The following is a 24,537-nucleotide window of genomic DNA, read 5'->3' as shown; positions in this document are numbered from 1 at the left end:
GATACAGAATACATGTACACTGATACAGAATATGTGTGCACTCATAAAGTATATGTTTATACCAATACAGTATATATTCATTTATACAGTACATGTATATATGTATTTTCCACCTTGTCTGAGAGGAACAATAAAAGAAAATTACATTTATTTATACTATAGAGCATTTGTGTGCGAAATTATCTTTTCTTCTAAAGTATTGATTTATATTATTTATAGTGCTTACATAATGGAAATCTCTAAATTATATGTGACATTATAATTATCAAGTAAAAGGGATGAAATATAATTACTAAATTAATCATTTTATTTTACTGATTAATGGCTTTAACTCATTGCAATTAGATAATTTATGCAGCATAGAAAGGATTATATAACAAGATGACATTTAATATTTTAGATGTGAGTATGATTAGTTACCGCACCTAGAAACACCTTAGACTTCCTTATTACAGAGATGTCAATGCTGTTATGTGAGGAGCCTTATACCCTTTTTAAAAATGCAACCAAACCTATCTTAAAAGGACACTGAACCCACATTTTTTCTGTCATGATTCAGATAGAGCATGCAATTTTAAGCAACTTTCTAATTTACTCCTATTATCAACTTTTCTTTGTTCTCTTGGTATCTTTATTTGACAAAGCAGGAACAGAAGCTTACACGCCAGCCCATTTTCGGTTCATCACCTGGGTAGTGCTTTCTGATTGGTGGATACATTTAGCCACCAATCAGCAAGCTGTTCCCATGTGCTGAACCAAAGATGGGCAGGCTCGAAAGCTTACATTTCTGTTTTTTCAAATAAAGATACCAAGAGAACGAAGAAAAATTGATAACCGTGAAAGAAAACATGTAGGTTCAGTATCCCTTTAAAACACTGGATTTGGCAGGAGCTAGAGGAGGAGCCTTATACTAACAGCCTATAGCAGGGACTGATGGGGCCACTTGTAATTAAAGTGCTCTGTTTGAAAGATCAAAATTTCCACATAAATGGTAGGATATAGAAATATATTAAAGGGACAGTGAATTCAAATATTTTCTCCTTTCATACAGAAAGTACAGAATTTATTCTATTTGGCAATGTGTATTAAAAAAATAATAAAAAAACAGGTCAATTGCTTTTTAAAAATTTAAAAAAATAATACATTAAGCTATCAAACCACTATCTCAGGTGAGAGTTTCAGTACGGTCGTAATACATGCACACTTATCTATATCTATTCACATACATACATACATACATACATACATTCACATGCATATATACATATACACATAATAAATATATATATATATATATATATATATATATATATATATATAGAGTACATATAAATACACATTAAATATATATGCATACAGATACATATACAACACACATTTCAGACAGAAGTATTTGTATTATTTGTGCAAAGAGGATGTACATAATGCAGTCTGTATTTGCAGAGATTACTTATAATATACAGGATTATAGAATGTGCAGGTCCTGCAGGAGCGAGTTGTTTATCTGAGGAACACGACAATGATCTTATGACGATTTCCAGCAGTGCTGACAATAGCACTTTCTACGCTCTTCTGCTCTTTAAAAACATTGAGTCGCTCCTAAACGGTAGTAACATCACTGTGGGACATAGAGGTACAGTAACTGTATTCAGGAACGAGAAGATTATTTAATTAGACTATAGTAAGCTGTCTCTAAAACACAAGGAAACAAGTTTGTATACAACGATCATGAAAGAAGAGTCTGCTCTCCGGCCCCTGGTAAGAGTAGATTGCTGAAATCGGGGAATTCATTAGCGAAAATTTAAATAAATAAAATAAATAAATACAAAAAGAAGAGATTTAATAGAGTGACGTTAATAAAGACTGTGAAACACTTTAATAGAGCGAGTTGTTTCTTATGAAGAAATGCAGGCTTCTGTAGAGAGGGGTTGGTGGTAGTTGGCAATTCTGAGCGGCCACTTTAATTTCAAGCTTTCTCGGCATACCAGCAGACTTTATCCGCTGTATGCTCAAAGCAGGCATGCTTAAAACAGAGGCTTGAAATTAAAGGGACACTGAACACACATTTTTTTTTTCTTTCATGATTCAGATAGAGCATTGCATTTTAAGCAACTTTCTAATTGACTCCTATTATCAATTTTTTTTTCTTTCTCTTGCAATGTTTATTTTAAAAGCAGCAATGTAAATCTTAGCAGCCAGCCCATTTTAGGTTCAGCACCATGGATAGCACTTGCTAATTGGAAGCTTACATTTACCCACCAATAAGCAAGCATAACCCAGGTTCTCAACCAAAAATGGGCCAGCTCCTAGGCATCACATTCCTGCTTTTTAAATAAAGATGGCAAGAGAACGAAGAAGAAAATAGGAGTAAATTAGAAAGTTGCTTAAAATTGCATGCTCTATATGAATCATGAAAGAAAATAATTGGGTTTAGTGTCCCTTTAAAGTGGATGCTCAGAATTGCCAACTACCACTCACCAATCTCTACAGAAGCCTGTGTTTCTTCACAGTAACAACTTGCTCTAGTAAATTGTTACACATCCTTTATTAACGTCACTTTGTTTAATATCTGCATATTTTTTTACTAAAATTCTCGCTAATGAATTCCCTGATTTCTAAAATCTACTCTTACCAGAGAGCAGACACTTCTTTCATGATCATTGTATACAAACTCGTTTCCTTGTGTTTTTAGTCTGATTAAATAATTTTCTCGTTCCTGAATAGAGTTACCTCTATGTCCCTCAGTGATGTTACTACTGGTTAGGAGCGACTCGCTTTGTGTAGAAAGAGCGACTCAACGTTTTTGAAGAGCGTAGAAAGTGCTATTGTCAGCACTGCTGGAAGTTGTCACAAGATCATTGTCGTGTTCCTCAGATAAACAACTCGCTCCGGCAGGACCTGCACATTCCATGTTATATATTTACCCTGCCTGCTGATTGTTAGAGAGTTGGACGTAATTCACAAAGGCTGTAAACATTTGCTGGAAGAGGGCTTCTTCTCCTGCTCTCACTCTGCCCTCAAGACAGTTCACTTCTCGCCACTACTGCCACACCCCCAATGGCAGCTATTAAAATGACAATAAAAAAAAATAAAAAAACTTTAGCCTTGCTGCGGTCTGCTTGCCCACAGCAGGGCTAAATGTAAAAAAAAACCCACATGCTCGGTGCACAAAACTGCATGTCCCGGGCGTCAGGCGATAGGAATTGCGCATCCTTGTCTTTGTTTTTTTGCAATTGCGAAAATGTTCACCCCAACGTGTATGTACCTTTCTGATGGTACGAACTAAGTACTGTACCCCACAGATACAATTAAGGAGGTAAACCTACATAACTGGATTCTCAGCTAAAAAGTCTGGAAATATCAAATTCTTCTCCAGTGATATTTGATCTAAAAGATTTATCAGTAAATATTTACATGCGTTACATCCTCTTTTTCCACACGTATATGAGCCAAAAACTACCAAAAATTGTGTTTCTTTTGCAAATTGGTTTCTTTTATTGAAACTTTGTGTTTTACTCTTACTGGGTGCCAATTTGTTTCTGAGAGTAGGCGCTCTCCTATATGCAATTTTTGGTTTATTACCCACTACATTTTTTAGAGAAAGGATCTTTTTGGATAATTTTCCAATGTGCAGCGCTACCGAATTTGGCGGCGCTATACAAATAAATGATCATGTTTGTTTAGAATGTTACGTAATTTTATAAAATTGCTGTTGTATTGAGTGATAAATAGTGGTTCATCCTGCATCGTGCTTTTTTGTTGTCAATCTCAGTGTTGCCATTCTTAAATTTCTCAAAAATATCTATAGCTAATTCCCTATCTCTTTGTAGACATTGGTCAAGTAGATCTTTTGGATAACCTTTGTTCACAAAGCGTTGATATAGAATTGCACTTGTTCAAACTTGTCTATATTAGAACAGTTTCTACTAATTCTTTTTAAATTGTCTGAATGGGATGTTTCTCTTCTAATGTAATGATTGCTAGAGAACTCCAAGTAACTTGCTATCTACTTTTTTTAAAATATTTCTGAGTAACTACATTGCCTAAAGGGGATCCTTAATAAAATATCAAGGTATTCTATAGATACACATTGAATGTTATCTGTGAAAGTTAAACCCATGTATTGTTTAGAGAACTAAAAGGTTGGCTTGAATGGCATCTACTCTCATAACAAAGATCAAATTGTCAATGTATCGGCCATTGTATACCAGGCTCGACCAGAGTTCAGAAGTGTGTGAGATAGATAGATATCTATCTGTCTATCTCACACCGAGAAAGTTCAGCACTCCCTTACAAGCTCTCGCCTAAGATTAAAAACAAAAATGGGATGGTTAGTTACGGCATTTGGCCAAATTGGACAAGCTCAGGTACCACGTCAAGGTCCCTTCCAAAAACCTGGGACCCTAAAACAGCCACACAATGCAAGCTCTCAATTTGTTTTCTAATTTTCCCTATGGTTCTTGCACCTAGACCTTTCTGGGGTTAACTGCCTGTGACTCTGGGGACAGCACAGCTTCCCCCAAATGCGGTAACTAACCCTTCCATTTTTGCTTTTAATCTTAGCTGAGAGCTTGTGAGTGCTGGACTTTCTCTGTGTGTTGTATTTATTTATATTGTATTTTTCCATATGGTTCTTGCACCCAGACCTGTCTGCGGTTAACTGCCTGTGACTCTGGGGACAGCACAGCTTCCTGCGAGTGCCAGTTAGCACCCAGGGCTGAGCATGTTGCAGGGTCATGGGATGTGTACCCGGTCCGGTCTGAGAGTGCAGTCCCCTTCCGTGTTTTGTATATATCTATATCTCTAGCTCTTCAGACACCCATGTATAGGTTAGCGAAACTCGGGGAAAACCTGGTACCCTTATTTTTTTTTTCATATGTGTCTCAATTTTCATACATACCTATTTTAAAACAAAAAAAAAAGAACGCAAATGGCACTACTTACAAATAGCTTCAGGAACTACCTTATAATTAATTAGTATATCTGCATATCCAAAGATATAATCTACAGTTAATCGTAAATGAGGTTGGGTGCTGTGTACTTGTTACACAATTGCAAACAGGTTCCCAGTAGAAGACTGACAGATCTGTACACTTTTATAAAGCACTCACGTTCCTTAGTGACTTAACGGAGGAGCAGTGTTACTTTGGCTGAGAAAGTAGGTTAAAAAAACAAGTCATAGATTTCTGGGGGGGGGGGAGAGATTACCCACTCAGTAACGGTATCAATGGGCTTGCTGTAAGGCTACTCAAATAGGCCTATGTCACACATTCAAAATATTTTCTATCACTTTATGCTCCTTTTTGTCATATGACTGTGATTACTAAATATTCATTCCCCCTTTTTATGGGCTAATAGCAGTGAAACTTTCTTTCACTTTTTATTTTATGTGGTGGGTTGGTTTTTTTTTTTTACACCAAATATCTATTTTAAGTAACCCATGCATTAATGTCTGTAATAAATCCTATTTTTAGATATTCATTAAAATATATAAATCCTACTACTGTGCCAGCAAGTGTGTGTATAGGATAACCTATATGTACATATGTTAGTACATAAACACACGCCTAAATATATGTCCCTAATTATAAAACTGATCAAATCAAAGATCAATATATGATATGAATTGGGATCTCTCTTATTTTTTTTTTTTAAGAAAAGCTTTATTGTACATAAAATTCAACAGTACACAAGGAAGAGACAATCAATGTTAATGGTACATTGGGTAAGGCATATTCCATAAAACAGAATTGATACTAGTCAACTGACAGTTTGATAATCTAGAATCTTATAAGTTTTATAACAGCAGAGTCCCAGTGTAGTAACAAACATGGTATCCGGTGTTTCTGGGCACATGAGTCTCTTCCGAAAGCTTGATATTTTAACACATTTTTCCTTTTCAATAGGATCATAAGACAACATTTAGTGAATAAACTGAGTGCCAGAGTGAGTTACATGAATTATTGGATAATTTGAAAGGTAGAAGGAGGGGGAACGGAGAGGAAGAAGAGGGGGGAAAAAAGCCTTTTTCCTAACCTGTGAGAGTATCTATTGCGGTCATGTCAACTATATAGGAGTTCCTTTCCAACTTGCCAGCATCATTTTGTAAATGACCAATTGGTTTGTCTTTTGATAGTGCAGCCTCTCTTATATTAATAGATCATCAACTGATGCTTGCCTTTCATCTAAGGATGGTATGTCTGTTGTCTTCCATTTTTTTGGAATCAATTTATTTTTGCTCCTGTAAGCATTATTAAAAGGAGTCACTGAATATGTTCTTTAGATTTCGGGAGGTGTAGGAAAAGCATTGTGTCAGGTGTACACGGAATGTCAATGTGTAATCTTTCCGACGCTTGCGCTATCACCTCAGACTAGAATCCAAAACCTTCGGGTAAGACCACCAAACATGTAGTAATGAACCAGTCTCACCGCACCCTCTCCAGCACAAAGGACTGGCGGAGGGGGTATAGCTTGTGTAATCTGGCCAGGGTGAGATACCATCTACTCATCAGCTTTAAGTGGATTTCCTGCACATTAGCTGATATAGAGGAGTGTTTTCTTAATGTAAACGATTTAAGCCAAGCTTCCGGTTCGGTGTCTGTGTTGAGTTCTCTATTCCAAGCTCTAGTGTGCATAGGAAGAGGGCTGTCGGATGCCACAAGCAAAAATTTACAAATCTGCAAAATTAACTGCCTTTGTGGTTTATTTGCGATGCATAAATGCTCGAATGGAGTGTGTTCCCTTCCTAGCCTGTCTCTCTATATGCATGGTGTGACAAGAAATGCACTAATTGGTTGTACCTCAACCAAGATGAAAAAATATTGCCATTTATTTCAACCATCTGCTGTTGTGTGTATATTTTCCATTCTCTTTAATAATGTACAAACAACCCATTTTGAGGTGATAAGGTTTACCGGAACGCAATCTCATCTTGTTATATGGTAACTCAGGGTTCTCTATAATCGGTATTAGGGGAGAAAACCTAGATGAAATATGTGTTGGTGGCAATTATTCTATCCCACTCACGTAGTATTTCCAATGTCATTTGGTATTTGCTTAACATTTTTGGGCAAAGCACTGAAGGAATCCAAGCCATTGTACCAACGCTGTTTAGTTTTAAAAATTTGGCCATCTAGTCTAACCCAGGCCTTATGTGTTGTGTTTTGTGACCATTCCGCTATGTAACAATATAGCATGCCTATAATCTGACAAATCTGGGAAACCCAGGCCACCCCTATCCCACGGGAGGCACATCGTTCTCCTAGGGATTCTTTGCTTTGTGCCTGACCAGACAAATTGCTCTAATATTTTTTTTGTAGTTGGGGTAAGTATTCCCTTGGGAGGGAAATAGGAATTGTCTGTAAAATGTACAAAATACGTGGAAGGATATTCATCTTTATCACTCCTATTTTCCCCCAACCACTAGAGGGGTTTATTTTTCCAAGATGATAAGTCTCTCTTGTAATCTCCTCTCTTATTCTTAAATAATTATCCTTGTATAGATCTTGCGGTCTATGTGAAAGATATATACCTAGGTATCGTTATTGCTTGGTATTCACTGAGATTTTAAGTTCAGATTTTAGACAGTGTATGTGTTCAGGGGGGGCACTAATATTTAAAAAGCTCCAACTTCGTAAAGTTAAGATGGAAATTGGAGATGGCTCCGCATGTTTCTATTTCTACAAGGAGTTCCAGAACCAACGTGTTCACATTTGTAAGGGTGTATAAAATATCGTCCGGGTATAGAGCCTGCTTGTGTTCCATGTCACCCACCACCACCCCTGTTATATTGGTATTATTTCTAACTTTATGCGCCAGGGCTTCTATCAAGAGGGCAAACAGGAGGGTGGACAAGGGGCATCCCTGCCTAGTGCCATTCGTTATTTTAAAAGCCTCCGACAATGTACCATTTACTCGGAACCGGGTGCTAGGGGAGGCATATAGGGCAAATATCTTATTTAGAAAGGATTTGACAAACTTTATCATTTCCATTACCCAACGCAGAAAAAGCCAGTCAACACGGTCGAAGGCCTTCTCTGCGTCGGTTGAGAAGAGGGCCATTGGCACACCTTCAACTCTAGCATAATTGAGTAATTGTAAAAGTACTCTGAAGGATTTCTGAATTTCTATTTTGATAAGTGTTTTTTTTTTTTTTTTAAAGTGATTCATCCAATCTCCAGATATACGTGGTTGGAGGCACATCAGGCCATTGGATTGTGCAAGTAACTGGGGCATGGTCTGACCATGTTATTGAGCCTATTTCGCAAGTGTTAACCATGTCCAACCCCGCCGTGTCAGTTAGAATATAATCGATGCATGAATATTTGTTATGTGGAGAGGAATAGTATGTGAAGTCTTTGGTATTTGGGTTCAGTGTTCTCCATGTGTCATGAAGTAGCAATTTGGAAAGAGTAGTTTTTACATTTTTGGTTATTCTATTGGGCATGCTGGATGTGCCTGTTGTGTCAATGTGAGGTTCTAATGGGAGATTAAAATCTCCAGCTACGTAAACTGGTCCTTTTGCATAATCCAGTAAGATCTTGGATACTCTCTTTATAAATTTGTGTTGTGCCGTATTGGGTGTGTTTACCGTCATAAGGGTGATACGATGTTCGTAAAGTGTGCCCACTAAAACCAAATATCTCCCCTCTGAGTCCCTCTCAACATGTGTGATTGATCAGAATGCCCACTCCGCATTTCTTTGTGGGCCTAGAGGAAAAGTATGCTGTCGGGTAAGTGGTGTTAAACCATTTAGGTTATTTACCCCTGCCAAAATGTGTCTTTTGGACAAACACAATATGGCTATGTGAGTTCTTAAAGTTTTTAATGTCAAATCTCTTACTTGGGTTGTTGAGGCCCTTGGCATTAATGGTGGTAAATGAGAGGTTATGTGAGCCCCACCTGCTTTTCTGGCATGCCATTCGGAAAAATGTGGGTAACCAACTGTAAGAAGAGGAGAGAGAAAAAAAAGGGGGGAGAAGAGGGGGGGAAAAAGTAGCTAAAAGAAAAGAATAAAGATTAGTTTAATTCTAGCACACAATGGTTTGTTTCTAATGTAAAATACAATAAACAGGAATGTAAATATTGAATAAACTTTCCTGCATACAAAACCGTCTAAAGTATTGTCCCAAGCGGGATAACTCGTATAGCAGTGAAATCGGTACCTAATGGGGTAGTAACCCTTAGGCTAACATAACTATATGAAAACGTAACCTTCTCCTGGACAACTAAACCTGTCATCCAGGATATTGAATTGCATATGGCATGAAAGGGGGAAGGGAATGAATAGAAGTAGGCAAGGGGAAGGGTGGAAGGTGGTAAGGAGGTATTGTGGATGGCGGGATAATAGGCAATGGGACCAATGCGGTCTACTGTTGCCTACACTGAACATGACTTCAATTATGTTTGGACAGTAATGCTTAAGTATTCTTTCAGGGATACCTAGTTTATATCACATTTTGCTATCGCCTGTCGGTATCCTCTCTTCAATAAATTGTTGTTTTTAAGCAGGTGCAGATACTTAACTCAACTAACAGCTTTACATATCAAATACAGATACAGTAGACCTAAGATTAATCCAAAACTTTACTGAACTTGCCCACTTTAAGCAAAGAGGCCAGAGAATAATAAATAAAAAAAAAGATACCAAGTCATGTTGAAACAGAAGGAGCATATATTTATCGGTCTCAGTAATAAACTTGCCAACCTATCAGGATATAGCTCCTCGAGAATTCAGTGTAGTTGGTTCATGCAAAACAGAGGGTTCCAAATTCGTGTTGCTTGTAGAGGGGACCCCCGTCTTTTCCAGTGACAAATCTGAGTAAAACATCTGCGGGTCAGACCCTGGTCTGAATGTCACAGACTTGTTTGTTGCTATTAGTGACACTGGGAAACCCAAGTGATACTGTATTTTATGTGCTCTCAATGTTGTAGTTATATGTCAGAGTTCTCGTCTCTTTTGAAGCGTAACCGGTGAAAGGTCTGAGAACAACTGGATCTCTTCACCGGCATGATATACCGGGTGTTTGGCTCTCGCACATCTGAGGAGTTCCTCTTTGCCTTTAAAGTTCAGAAACTTTACTATATCTCTGGGTGGTCCTTTGGGAGGGGGTTTGGGCCTCAAAGCCCTGTGTGCCCTCTTCATGATAATCTCGTGCGATGCAGGAGTCCCTTTGATGGTGCGGTAGAGAGTTTGCAGGTAGCCTTAAATTGCTGGCGGGTGTATAGTTTTAGACACACCTCTAATTTGAATGTTATTCATGTGGCCACGGTTATCAAGGTGTTCCAGTTTATCCGACAGGACTTGTATTAATTCACTTTGGAGTTGTAGATCCATGCAGCTCTGTTAAACTGTGGTTGTGGTTGAAGTTTGCACCACCTCCACTTGCTGCACTCTTGTTTCTAAAGTGTTGATGTCTTTTCTGCGCATTTCCTGCAGGACTCCTTTGATATCTTCCTTTGATGATAGATATTGCAGGTCATCTTTCGTTAGGGGTTGAGCCTGAGGCTCTGGCTGATGTAATTGTGCTGAATGAGTCTGTTGGCGGGTAGCCATGTCTTCTGTTATTGGGCTATTAGATTGGTTTATCTGTTTGAGGTATTTGCTCAGTGGTCTAGCTAGGGTGCTGTTTCCTGCCCTTGCAGATTTTTTATTAGGCATTACCCAACGCACTGTTCTAATGCCGTCTGTCAAATATGCTTCTTTGTTTACGGGTTTTGGGCCCGCGCTTTATAATCGGTTTAGTCGAAGTGCTTTTTCAGCACGAGCCATCTAGTATTATAAGCTTCAATCAGTTGTAGACGGATCCCACAGTAATTTTAGGGGCTGTGCTTATAATTTCCTTTAAAAATTGAGGGCTACTCAGCTCAAAAATAAATGTGCACACAAAGAAGCAGGGAGTATTTGAGTATGCCTGCCCACGCAGAACCTGATCTTAAGCTATTGTAATCTCAGTTTTACTGACTAGGCTGATTATACCCCTCTAATATCAAGTTAAAGGCTGACAAGCCTAGCAACTACTGTCCTCAGTGGGCAATCTAGGCAATGTGAAAGGAGAGAGCGGAGGACAGCTTTTCATCTGCCATTGTTATGAAAAGTCACAGTAGCCGGATAGGAAGAATCCTAAGGCACTATAACAAAGATTTGGTCCTTTTTTTGTTTTTTTTATATCTTATTTTGCAGGTCCCCAGATGTAATGGCTATAGAATTTCTATTGAATTACTGTAAAGCCGTGGATGCCGCAATTCAGCTTTGGGTCTGCAGTTTCTCTCACTCTGCCCTTATTCAATTATCTGCTGCGTAAGTGTGCAAAGAAATGGCGCCAGAGTGGTTTATGTGCTAGCTCTGTATTCACCCCACTAATGTCTATCTTTTACTGTACCCTTATCGTTGGCTATCCAGCTGTCTGTTAGGGAGTTATTTACCGTTGCCCCTAAGTCACAACCGCAAGCCTGCGGATGCGGCCCACTCACCAGCTCTTACTTTAGACCAGGTTGACGATTCTCAGGCAGTAAGTTGCGTCTGTGTTGATTCCACTGAGTTGCAGCAATTTGCTACTTCCTTTATGCTTAGCTGGGGTGTGAGTTGGACTCCGTAGCACCGCAACCTTGCTCAGCTGTTTTACTTGCACTGGGCCATTAAACTATTCTCTGTGCTCCGGGATCGGCCCCACCGGCTTTCTGATTATCGTAGCTTTTGTGATACATATGCAGCCTCTGTTGTAAGCAGCATTCCCAGGGAGGGTGTTAGAGGTAAGAGGGGTATTTGTTTAAGGGATTTATGCCATATTATGGGGTTATTTCACCTTAGGGTTTTGGAGCTCCTTCAGAACACAGCCATCCACCTGCATAAGCTCCGCCCCACGTTATTAGTTATTTTTATCCACTTATGTAACCATTAGTGATACTTTCTAGTTCTATCAGACTAATACAAAGTATCACAATGGTTAACTTTTTGTATCAATCACTTCCCGGGTCATTTTAGATTCAAATAGTCCTTCAATTACTTGTTGTTATGCCTGATGAAACAGCCTTTTGTTTTGGCCGAGAAACGCGTTGCAATGTTTTAATAAAGAAGCTTTTTACCACGACCCGGTTTTGTGGTTTTTACAAATGTCCACTACAAGGACTTTCCATTTGCAGCCGCATGACGGTTCTCTCCTGCTTACTCAGTTTCCAACTCCTGCTCCCTTTGCCGGTCACGCTGATGCAGCATGTGGATTACCAGCATCAGGGACCTGTGGAGATCATTACCTGAAATTGTACCCTTTGTTGCCGGATATATCCGTGTCTTCAGCGTACTGACTGCTATTGAATGTCAGCCTGCTTATATGCACCTTATTTACCTAGGGTGCCACCAGTCTTATGAGTAGTATTCATACTTCTCCTACACTTAAAACATTTTTTTTTACAAGTAACACTATGAGGCGCCTCTTGACTTTCTTATATCTGTGGGGAAAAAAGTGTAAAAAACAGCTTATAAGTATTTTAATAAAATTTCCAAAAATCTGCAAAATTACTTACACTTATCAGTGTCTTACTCCAAACCCTGAGGTATCATGTAGCAAAGTGTGCACGTGAGGATAATTACTTATGCAAGTAAGGAGGGGTTGAGGAGGGACAGCAGGTACTATAGTTTGTAAAAAGTAAGGAATCCAAATTCTTATAGGAGGCGCTACAACAAGTGTATGTATATCAATATAGATACACACATACATGTATATACACAAGCTCACTTTAAATATGGGATCAATAGTTAGATAATCCTAGTTATAAAAAGTTACACAGTGACATATATAGCATACACATGCATTTGATAGAAGGTATAAAAAAATAAAATACAAATGTGAACTGGGTCAGTGGAACTGGAGACCCATCAATAAGATAATTAGATAGTCATACAAAACCAGTCCAATAGTAAATCAGTATATTGAACATGTACCAGGACAGATCCTTTATGTACTGGTGTATATCTTGTATGGCGTCCGTTTCAAGCAGGCAGCACTCTGACGTCACCAAAGGTGATAGGGCAATTTTATAGTAAACACAAGATAGGAAAGAGGCGCCGTATGTGTGAATCAATATAACCAGCTTGATATATATTCAATCAATGGTCGGTCCACAGGACTTTGATAAAAAGTTCACTTTATTGGATACAGATAAAACAAAGAAAGTGACGTTTCAGGGTTGCCCCTTTTAAAGGGTATGATTAAAGGGGCAGCCCTGAAACGTCACTTTCTTTGTTTTATCTGTATCCAATAAAGTGAACTTTTTATCAAAGTCCTGTGGACCGACCATTGATTGAATATATGCTCTTTGGGGAGTTTGGCAGCTACCCTCAGGTCTTCACGAGCACATTCCCCCAGGAGCTGTATCACAGAGTCCATACAGCTTGATATATACACCCAAGAGACACTGGGTACTCGCAATCTATAAAGGCACTCTTGTGCCAATAGAAACAAGCTGGTTTTTGACAGCAGACCAGCTAGCTGAACACAGGCAGTAACCCGGATACGATGTAGTCACCCACAGATGGATAACTGGGCTCAGATGATTTACACTCTCCAGGATAGAGAGACAACAGAGAATATAGCACTGGGGAGGCTATACCAAATCCTCCCAAGTTAGAGTAGTCCCTTTTAAACTTTCATGGATCAGACCAAGAATACAGCTTTAAATAGTTCAATTGACTTCGCTCTCATACCCTTTGTTTAAAACCACACATAGGTAGGCTCAGAAGCAGCAAAGCACTACTGGGAGCTAGCTGGTGATTGCCACACTCCTATGGCTCTTGTCATTGGCTCACCCGATAAGTTCTGTTAAAGGGACATTAAACACTAAATAAATGCTAGATAGAATGCTGCAATCAAAGAAAATATTAGTCTGAATATAACCTGTAGATGTATTTCAAAGTTTCATTAGCTGAGCTGCCATGTTATAACTTAGGTTACCTTTTTTGCTGTGGCCAATTAGGGACGGTGAAACACGTAAGATAGCTGAGCCCTCTCTACCAGTGTTTGTATCATTCATTTTTAATTGAATAACAATGTTTCTTTGCTTTCACTCAGTAGCGGAGTCCTTTTGTTCTTCCACAGTTAAAAATAGGTCACTAGCGTGTGTAGCCAATGGCTGTGTAGAACATAACAGTGTTCTGCACTTCCATTTCTAACAGGAACTGAAATGCTCACAAATTCAGAATGGAATTACAGGAAATGTTATATATACAGTTTATTATTTTATTTTACTATCTCAAAGAATTGAATGCACTCCAAGTAGTGTATTGCTGCTCTGAAGCTGTTTAAATATGTTTAACCCCTTTGCAGCATTATATTATTATACTATTGCTTGTATATAACACATCTTTCTTTCATGTAATTAGCAAGAGTCCATGAGCTAGTGACGTATGGGATATACATTCCTACCAGGAGGGGCAAAGTTTCCCAAACCTCAAAATGCCTATAAATACACCCCTCACCACACCCACAAATCAGTTTTACAAACTTTGCCTCCTATGGAGGTGGTGAAGTAAGTTTGTGCTAGATTCTACGTTGATATGCGCTCCGCAGCAGGTTGGAGCCCGGTTTTCCTCTCAGCGTGCAGTGAATGTCAGAGGGATGTGAGGAGAGTATTGCCTATTTGAATTCAATGATCTCCTTCTACGGGGTCTATTTCATAGGTTCTCTGTTATCGGTCGTAGAGATTCATCTCTTACCTCCCTTTTCAGATCGACGATATACTCTTATATATACCATTACCTCTACTGATTCTCGTTTCAGTACTGGTTTGGCTTTCTACTACATGTAGATGAGTGTCCTGGGGTAAGTAAGTCTTATTTTCTGTGACACTCTAAGCTATGGTTGGGCACTTTTATATAAAGTTTTAAATATATGTATTCAAACATTTATTTGCCTTGACTCAGGATGTTCAACGTTCCTTATTTCAGACAGTCAGTTTCATATTTGGGATAATGCATATGAATAAATCAATTTTTATCTTACCTTAAAATTTGACTTTTTTCCCTGTGGGCTGTTAGGCTCGCGGGGGCTGAAAATGCTTCATTTCATTGCGTCATTCTTGGCGCAGACTTTTTTGGCGCAAAATTTTTTTTTCTCTTTTCCGGCGTCATACGTGTCGCCGGAAGTTGCGTCATTTTTGACGTTTTTTTGCGCCAAAAGTGTCGGTGTTCCGGATGTGGCGTCATTTTTGGCGCCAAAAGCATTTAGGCACCAAATAATGTGGGCGTCTTTTTTTTGGCGCTAAAAAATATGGGCGTCACTATTGTCTCCACATTATTTAAGTCTCATTGTTTATTGCTTCTGGTTGCTAGAAGCTTATTCACTGGCATTTTTTCCCATTCCTGAAACTGTCATTTAAGGAATTTGATCAATTTTGCTTTATATGTTGTTTTTTCTATTACATATTGCAAGATGTCCCAGATTGACCTTGAGTCAGAAGATACTTCTGGAAAATCGCTTCCTGTTGCTGGATCTACCAAAGTTAAGTATCTGCTGTAAACTTGTGGTATCTGTTCCTCCAGCTGTTGTTTGTAATGAATGTCATGACAAACTTGTTAATGCAGATAATATTTCCTTTAGTAATGTTACATTACCTGTTGTTGTTGTTCCATCAACATCTAATACTCAGAGTGTTCCTGTTAACATAAGAGATTTTGTTTCTAAATCCATTAAGAAGGCTATGTCTGTTATTCCTCCTTCTAGTAAACGGAAAAGGTCTTTTAAAACTTCTCATTTTTCAAATGAATTTTTAAATGAACATCATCATTCTGATAATGATTCTTCTGGTTCAGAGGATTCTGTTTCAGAGGTTGATGCTGATAAATCTTCATATTTATTCAAAATGGAATTTATTCGTTCTTTACTTAAAGAAGTCTTAATTGCATTAGAAATAGAGGATTCTGGTCCTCTTGATACTAAATCTAAACGTTTAAATAAGGTTTTTAAATCTCCTGTAGTTATTCCAGAAGTTTTTCCTGTCCCTGATGCTATTTCTGAAGTAATCTCCAGGGAATGGAATAATTTGGGTAATTCATTTACTCCTTCTAAACGTTTTAAGCAATTATATCCTGTGCCATCTGACAGATTAGAGTTTTGGGACAAAATCCCTAAGGTTGATGGGGCTGTCTCTACTCTTACTAAACGTACTACTATTCCTACGGCAGATAGTACTTCCTTTAAGGATCCTTTAGATAGGAAGATTGAATCCTTTCTAAGAAAAGCTTACTTATGTTCAGGTAATCTTCTTAGACCTGCTATATCTTTAGCGGATGTTGCTGCAGCTTCAACTTTTTGGTTAGAAGCTTTAGCGCAACATGTAACAGATCATAATTCCCATAGCATTGTTAATCTTCTTCAACATGCTAATAACTTTATTTGTGATGCCATCTTTGATATCATTAGGGTTGATGTCAGGTATATGTCTCTAGCTATTTTAGCTAGAAGAGCTTTATGGCTTAAGACTTGGAATGCTGATATGTCTTCTAAGTCAACTTTGCTTTCCCTTTCTTTCCAGGGTAATAAATTATTTGGTTCTCAGTTGGATTCTATTATTTCAACTGTTACTGGAGGGAAAGGAACTTTTTTACCACAGGATAAAAAAATCTAAAGGTAAATTTAGGTCTAATAATCGTTTTCGTTCCTTTCGTCACAATAAGGAACAAAAGCCTGATCCTTCACCCACAGGAGCGGTATCAGTTTGGAAACCATCTCCAGTCTGGAATAAATCCAAGCCTTTTAGAAAACCAAAGCCATCTCCCAAGTCCACATGAAGGTGCGGCCCTCATTCCAGCCCAGCTGGTAGGGGGCAGATTACGTTTTTTCAAAGAAATTTGGATCAATTCAATTCACAATCTTTGGATTCAGAACATTGTTTCAGACGGGTACAGAATTGGCTTCAAGATAAGGCCTCCTGCAAAGAGATTTTTTCTTTCCCGTGTCCCAGTAAATCCAGCGAAGGCTCAAGCAACTTGTATTGTTTCTTCGAAATCATGGTTGGAGGATCAATTTACCGAAAAGTTCATTGATTCCTCAGACAAGGGTAACCTTTTTAGGTTTCCAGATAGATTCAGTGTCCATGACTCTGTCTCTGACAGACAAGAGATGTCTAAAATTGATTTCAGCTTGTCGAAACCTTTAGTCTCAATCATTCCCTTTGGTAGCCTTATGCATGGAAATTCTAGGTCTTATGACTGCTGCATTGGACGCGATCCCCTTTGCTCGTTTTCACATGCGACCTCTTCAGCTCTGTATGCTGAACCAGTGGTGCAGGGATTACACAAAGATATATCAATTGATATCTTTAAAACCGATTGTACGGCACTCTCTGACGTGGTGGACAGATCACCATCGTTTAGTTCAGGGGGCTTCTTTTGTTCTTCCAACCTGGACTGTGATTTCAACAGATGCAAGTCTGACAGGTTGGGGAGCTGTTTGGGGATCTCTGACAGCACAAGGGGTTTGGGAATCTCAGGAGGTGAGATTACCAATCAATATTTTGGAACTCCGTGCAATTTTCAGAGCTCTTCAGTCATGGCCTCTTCTAAAGAGAGAATCGTTCATTTGTTTTCAGACAGACAATGTCACAACTGTGGCATATATCAATCATCAAGGAGGGACTCACAGTCCTCTGGCTATGAAAGAAGTATCTCGAATACTGGTTTGGGCGGAATCCAGCTCCTGTCTAAATTCTGCGGTTCATATCCCAGGTATAGACAATTGGGAAGCGGATTATCTCAGTCGCCAAACGTTACATCCGGGCGAATGGTCTCTTCACCCAGAGGTATTTCTTCAGATTGTTCAAATGTGGGGACTTCCAGAAATAGATCTGATGGCTTCTCATCTAAACAAGAAACTTCCCAGGTATCTGTCCAGATCCAGGGATCCTCAGGCGGAAGCAGTGGATGCATTGTCACTTCCTTGGAAGTATCATCCTGCCTATATCTTTCCGCCTCTAGTTCTTCTTCCAAGAGTAATCTCCAAGATTCTGAAGGAATGCTCGTTTGTTCTGCTGGTGGCTCCAGCATGGCCTCACAGGTTTTGGTATGCGGATCTTGTCCGCATGGCCTCTTGCCAACCGTGGACTCTTCCGTTAAGACCAGACCTTCTGTCGCAAGGTCCTTTTTTCCATCTGGATCTCAAATCCTTAAATTTGAAGGTATGGAGATTGAACGCTTGATTCTTAGTCAAAGAGGTTTCTCTGACTCTGTGATTAATACTATGTTACAGGCTCGTAAATCTGTATCTAGGAAGATATATTATCAAGTCTGGAAGACTTAAATTTCTTGGTGTCTTTCTCATCATTTTTCCTGGCATTCTTCTAGAATTCCGAGAATTTTACAGTTTCTTCAGGATGGTTTGGATAAAGGTTTGTCTGCAAGTTCCTTGAAAGGACAAATCTCTGCTCTTTCTGTTCTTTTTCACAGAAAGATTGCTAATCTTCCTGATATTCATTGTTTTATACAAGCTTTGGTTCGTATAAAACCTGTTATTAAGTCAATTTCTCCTCCTTGGAGTTTGAATTTGGTTCTGGGGGCTCTTCAAGCTCCTCCGTTTGAACCGATGCATTCACTGGACATTAAATTACTTTCTTGTAAAGTTTTTTGTTTCTTTTGGCCATCTCTTCTGCTAGAAGAGTTTCTGAATTATCTGCTCTTTCTTGTGAGTCTCCTTTTCTGATTTTTCATCAGGATAAGGTGGGTTTGCGAACTTCTTTTACATTTTTGCCTAAGGTTGTGAATTCTAACAACATTAGTAGAGAAATTGTGGTTCCTTCATTGTGTCCTAATCCTAAGAATTCTAAGGAGAGATCATTGCATTCTTTGGATGTAGTTAGAGCTTTGAAATATTATGTTGAAGCTACTAAGAATTTCCGAAAGACTTCTAGTCTATTCGTTATTTTTTCTGGTTCTAGGAAAGGTCAGAAGGCCTCTGCCATTTCTTTGGCATCTTGGTTGAAATCTTTAATTCATCATGCTTATGTTGAGTCGGGTAAAACTCCGCCTCAAAGGATTACAGCTCATTCTACTAGGTCAGTTTCTACTTCCTGGGCGTTTAGGAATGAAGCTTCGGTTGATCAGATTTGCAAAGCAGCAACTTGGTCTTCTTTGCATACTTTTACTAAATTCTACCATTTTGATGTGTTTTCTTCTTCTGAAGCAGTTTTTGGTAGAAAAGTACTTCAGGCAGCTGTGTCAGTTTGATTCTTCTGCTTATAATTTCAGTTTTTTTCATTATAAGATTTAAACTTTATTTTGGGTGTGGATTATTTTCAGCGGAATTGGCTTTCTTTATTTTATCCCTCCCTCTCTAGTGACTCTTGCGTGGAAGATCCACATCTTGGGTATTCATTATCCCATACGTCACTAGCTCATGGACTCTTGCTAATTACATAAAAGAAAACATAATTTATGTAAGAACTTCCCTGATAAATTCATTTATTTCATATTAGCAAGAGTCCATGAGGCCCACCCTTTTTGTGGTGGTTTATGATTTTTTTTGTATAAAGCACAATTATTCCAATTCCTTATTTTTTATGCTTTTGCACTTTTTTCTTATCACCCCACTTCTTGGCTATTCGTTAAACTGATTTGTGGGTGTGGTGAGGGGTGTATTTATAGGCATTTTGAGGTTTGGGAAACTTTGCCCCTCCTGGTAGGAATGTATATCCCATACGTCACTAGCTCATGGACTCTTGCTAATATGAAAGAAATTAATTTATCAGGTAAGTTCTTACATAAATTATGTTTTTTGCACCTTTTAAGCAGACAGGCATTTGACATTTTATATGTTGTAAATATAGGTGGGTATTACAAAGCAGAGCTTGGCTTATCTATTGCTCTCAGAAACTAAAAAAAACTATGTGGTTAGGACACCAACTCTCATTACATTTGTGAAGTTGTAATTGCTTGTGTCTCTTAATATGTGATTTTTAAAAGTAATCAAAATTGATCCTATCACTTTTTTTTTTCTCTTTCAGTAATCATCTACTGAGTTTCATACAGGACTGTAACATGGCAGGACAGTTCCGTAGTTATGTCTGGGACCCAGTCCTTATCATTTGCCAGATTATTTTGATGCAGCTTATCTACTACAGTTCACTGGGTCTCTGGCTCGGATCTCTGGACTTACTGATTCAACACGGCCCTTCCCTTGATCAGATATTTAATGATGGGATTTTGGGATTTTCCACAGTACATGGAAGAGTCACCATGATGGCTTTCATCTTGAACTCATTGACCTGTGCATTGGGTCTTTTGTACTTTATTCGTAGGGGAAAACAATGTTTGGATTTCACTGTAACAGTTCACGCATTTCACCTTTTTGGGTGTTGGATATATACATCCCATTTTCCTATCACAATAACATGGTGGCTTCTGAACATTGTCTGTGTTGCTTTAATGGCAGTTATTGGAGAGTATCTCTGCATGCGAACAGAACTTAAAGAAATTCCTCTCAATTCAGCACCCAAAAGCAATGTTTAGACTTTATTAGCCCAGCAGACATTTTTTAACTTACCTCTCAAATGTTAAGATCTTCAGTATTCTCCATTTTTACATACTAACTGCTTTTTAGTCTTGTTTCTGGCATTTGTTTTTACAATTTTGGGGCAGAGTTATTCATCCTCCAATTCTATGGATTCACACCAGCCTCTTGAAAATGATCAGTCTGCTAAGAAACAAATGGATCAAATTGCACATTTCTATATTGTTAAGTTTTACTTTGCACAGAATACCGTTTTAGAAAACTCTTCATGTTGATTTTTTTTTTCTGTATTTTTTTTTTTATTGTGGTTAAGAGAAAAAAAGCAAGCATTCATGTGCATTTTATGGTAGAAAAATCAGTTTAAAAAAGGTTATTGCTGCTCAATCTCTGCCACTGATCACAGACTAAAAGTCTTATAAATATAAGCTTTGTTTTACAGTTGGAAGAGAAAAGCTCAGGCACAGTGCATAAGCTAGGAACGTATGTATTGAGAGGCAATCACTTTTATATTGATTTGTGTATCTGACACACTGACAGCTTGGGATCATAAAAGGATACATTTTAGTGTCTTATTAGTATTTGACTTCGCATTTACCAATTTTCTTCCTTGGAAGCTTCTTATAATATGACTTAAGTAATAACTTTTGATAACATGGATACCCCTTACTTATACTCTAGCTTGGCAAGACCACATACTACAAATATGGTATGTGAATGCTGCACTTGTGTTTTTGTTAGTTTGTTGTTTTTTTTGCACACCAGAGACTGCTAAACGGGAGTGAGTCATAGTGGTCATTTATTTATTACTAGTCTTAAATCCCGTTACACTGGCCAAAGTCACCTCTCCCTCATCCTCCCCCCCCCCCCCCCTCCCTGTGCTCTCAACTTTTTTATTTTATTTTTCTGCAGCTTAGAGGTCCCACCCGCCCCCCTGCCCCACATGTAAGGCCTCGCAGTCTTTCTCGTGCAGACACGTGCCACTGATGCTCACGCGCCACTACTAAGCCTCCCAGCGGACATGCGCGCAGTCTCCTACCGATTGCTGGACCCTTCTTCTTACAGCCAGGTATGTTTGTCTTGTGATGCAGTACAGTCTCTACTGCGCAAGACTGCATCGGAAATACATACCTGGCCTTTTATAATATAGGATGGGTGAGAACGGCTAAATAGAGGTAATACAGTAAAGTTAATAAATTAATAGGGCAGGAAACCTTAACAGATGATCCCTTGTGTGCTGCTATTTATCCATCAGTAGGTTAAAAAGAATCAATCAGAAGGTATTAAAAAAAAAAAAAATCAAAAGAAATCTGGCCATGATCTATAAAAAGCAATTTCAAAGCTATTAAAGGGATACTAAACCCAATTTTTTCCTTTCATGATTCGGATAGAGCATGCAATTTTAAGCAACTTTCTAATTTACGCCTATTATCAATTTTTCTTCGTTCTCTTTCTTTCTTTGAAAAAGACATCTAAGCTAAGGAGCCAACCAATATTTGTGTCAGTACACTGGACAGCGCTTGTTTAATGGGTGCATTTAGCCACCAATCAGCAAGCACAACCCAGGTGTGGCTTCTAACTTACATTCTTTTCAAATAAAGATAGCAAGAGAATGAAGAAAAAGTAATAATAGGAGTAAATTAGAAGTTGCTTAAAATTGCCTGCTCTATCTGAATCATGAAAGAAAAAGAAATGGGTTCAGTGTCCCATTTTAAATATACCTGTTAAAACAAAACAGTTGGCCTTTCATCTTATTAGCAGCTGTTAAACATACGTTTTCAGTAGAATTGTGTGGGGGCTGGCTTAGCCTGTGTCTTACAGCCACTTGTAAGGACTGGTTATTTATTGTGTTACAGCCTGTGGTTTCTGATCTAAAAAAAGAGATCTAAGAATTAAATAGCATTGTCTAATAGATCAACAATATTTGGAGTAGTTCATAATAGGACATGTGCATTGGTTTTCAGACAGCTAATACTCAAAAAAAAATTGTCCCGTAATTCAAACTTTTCATTCACAGATAACTAATATCATATCACTTTTTATTAATTAAAGAATCAACAAAATAATTAGTTGCTTTATTTGGTAAAAGGATAAGTCAAATCTAAAAAATATTTTATATTTGGTTATCCCCTGAACAAATTAATCCCCCCCGCCCCTTTTTTTTTTCTTTTTTTATTTATGAATTAGTTGCATCATTTGCTATTCATTTGTGAACAAAATAAAAGAATGGAAAAAAAGTTGTTATACAACACATTAGGCCAAAAATGTGTGCATTTGTCTAGTTATTCTGGTTTGGATTATAGAGTCAGTTTCTTTATAACTAATTCAGGTTTGTAAGTTATTGCAAACCTGGGACATAAAGGGGGAATAAGAAAATATTCTAATGTATTTGAGTGTGCCCTATTGCTCAACTATACTTATATGTTTAAAGGGACACTCAATCAAAATTAAACTTTCATTATTCAGATAGAGCATGCCATTTTAAACAACTTTCCAATTTACTTCCCTTAAGAAAGTGTGTGCAGTCTTTTTATATTTAAACTTTTTGAGTCACCAGCTCCTACTGAGCATGTGCAAGAATAAGTGTGTATGTATTTGTGAATGGCTTATTGCAGTCACATGGTATGTATATGCATTTGTGATTGGCTGATGGCTGTCACATGGTACAGGGGGAATGGAAAAAGACATAACTTTTAAAATTGTCAGAAAACAAAATCTACTCATTTCAAGTTCAGACTAAGTGCTATTGCATTGTCTTGTTATCTTGCATTTGTTGATTATGCAAATCTACAGTGTTGACTGGTCCTTTAATTCCTGCACAATTAGTTAGCTCTGGGCTGGCAATGCATTACTGAAGGTGAATACCTCTAAGCCAATCAGATACAGCATATGTATATAGGCACAAGTAGAGCATATAAATACTGTCACAGGCTTTTTTGTCCTTTTAACCAATTAAATCCGGTAAAATACAATGCTGTAATAAATGCTGCAAAACACAGCTCTCATTTTAGAATACTCATGTTATTATTTTATTTATTTTTTGGATCACCTACTACTGAGCACTTGGCAATCACTTTTGAATTGTCTGAGTATGCAATTGGAAAATGAAATGTGTAAAAGGAATATTATTTTTATATATACTATTTAAATAATGTTTATTCTCCACAAGTAGTGGTAAGGTTAAGTTGTGTTTTTTGTTTTTGTTTTTTGGAATAAAAAAAAAAATCCCATTTCGATTTTTTAAACGATGAAAATTGTGCATAGACTATAAGGGTTATACTATAATACAAGAGTCATGGATTTGGATACAGTAATCTTAAGGTTCAGTGAGGTGTTTTTTTTCCACTTTATATTATTGAACAAAGTTATATATTTTGTATTGTACATTTTGTAAAGTATGAACAAACAAACTAAGCTTTTCATTATTTTTAAAGTTGTAGGAATCCTAATGATGCGAATTAGTAAATATTTCCTATTTTACAACTGTATACCCCTTAAGTGCATGTGTTAAATGGTACATCGAGCCCATATTGTAAGAGAATCTTTATTTACTTCCAAAAATTCTATTCTTTATTTGTATGAAAAGCAAATTGTCAGAATCCTTATTTCTTTTGTTAAGTATATCCAGTCCACGGATCATCCATTACTTGTGGGATATATTCCCTTCCCAACAGGACGTTGCAAGAGGATCACCCACAGCAGAGCTGCTATATAGCTCCTTCCCTCACATGTCCTATCCAGTCATTCTCTTGCAACCCTCAACATAGATGGAGGTCGTGAGAGGACTGTGGTGTTTTATACTTAGTTTATTTCTTCAATCAAAAGTTTGTTATTTTTAAATGGCACCGGAGTGTGCTGTTTTTTCTCAGGCAGTATTTGGAAGAAGAATCTGCCTGCGTTTTCTATGATCTTAGCAGAAGTAACTAAGATCCACTTGCTGTTCTCACACATTCTGAGGAGTGAGGTAACTTCAGAGAGGGAATGGCGTGCAGGTTTTCCTGCAACTAAGGTATGTGCAGTAAAATATTTTTCTATGGAATTGACT

The 24,537-nt window shown here is 37.9% G+C and overlaps 1 protein-coding gene across 3 annotated transcripts in view; it reads left to right on the top strand.

Moving 5' to 3' along the window:
* The window catches only part of SYS1 (SYS1 golgi trafficking protein), a 58,798-nt gene extending 35,291 nt beyond the window's left edge, over positions 1-23,507 (top strand). For all 3 annotated transcript variants that reach the window (XM_053712084.1, XM_053712083.1, XM_053712085.1), the window contains one exon: positions 19,990-23,507. In XM_053712084.1, coding sequence (XP_053568059.1) covers positions 20,024-20,494 — 471 coding nt within the window. In that variant the 5' untranslated portion in view covers positions 19,990-20,023 and the 3' untranslated portion in view covers positions 20,495-23,507. The remainder of the gene's footprint in view (positions 1-19,989) is intronic.
* The last annotated feature ends 1,030 nt before the right edge of the window (positions 23,508-24,537 follow it).

This window comes from Bombina bombina, chromosome 4 (genome assembly GCF_027579735.1).
Source record: "Bombina bombina isolate aBomBom1 chromosome 4, aBomBom1.pri, whole genome shotgun sequence".
Lineage (NCBI taxonomy): Eukaryota > Metazoa > Chordata > Amphibia > Anura > Bombinatoridae > Bombina > Bombina bombina.
Note: the sequence above shows the minus strand (reverse complement) of the source record. Positions and strands in the feature narration are given on the sequence as shown.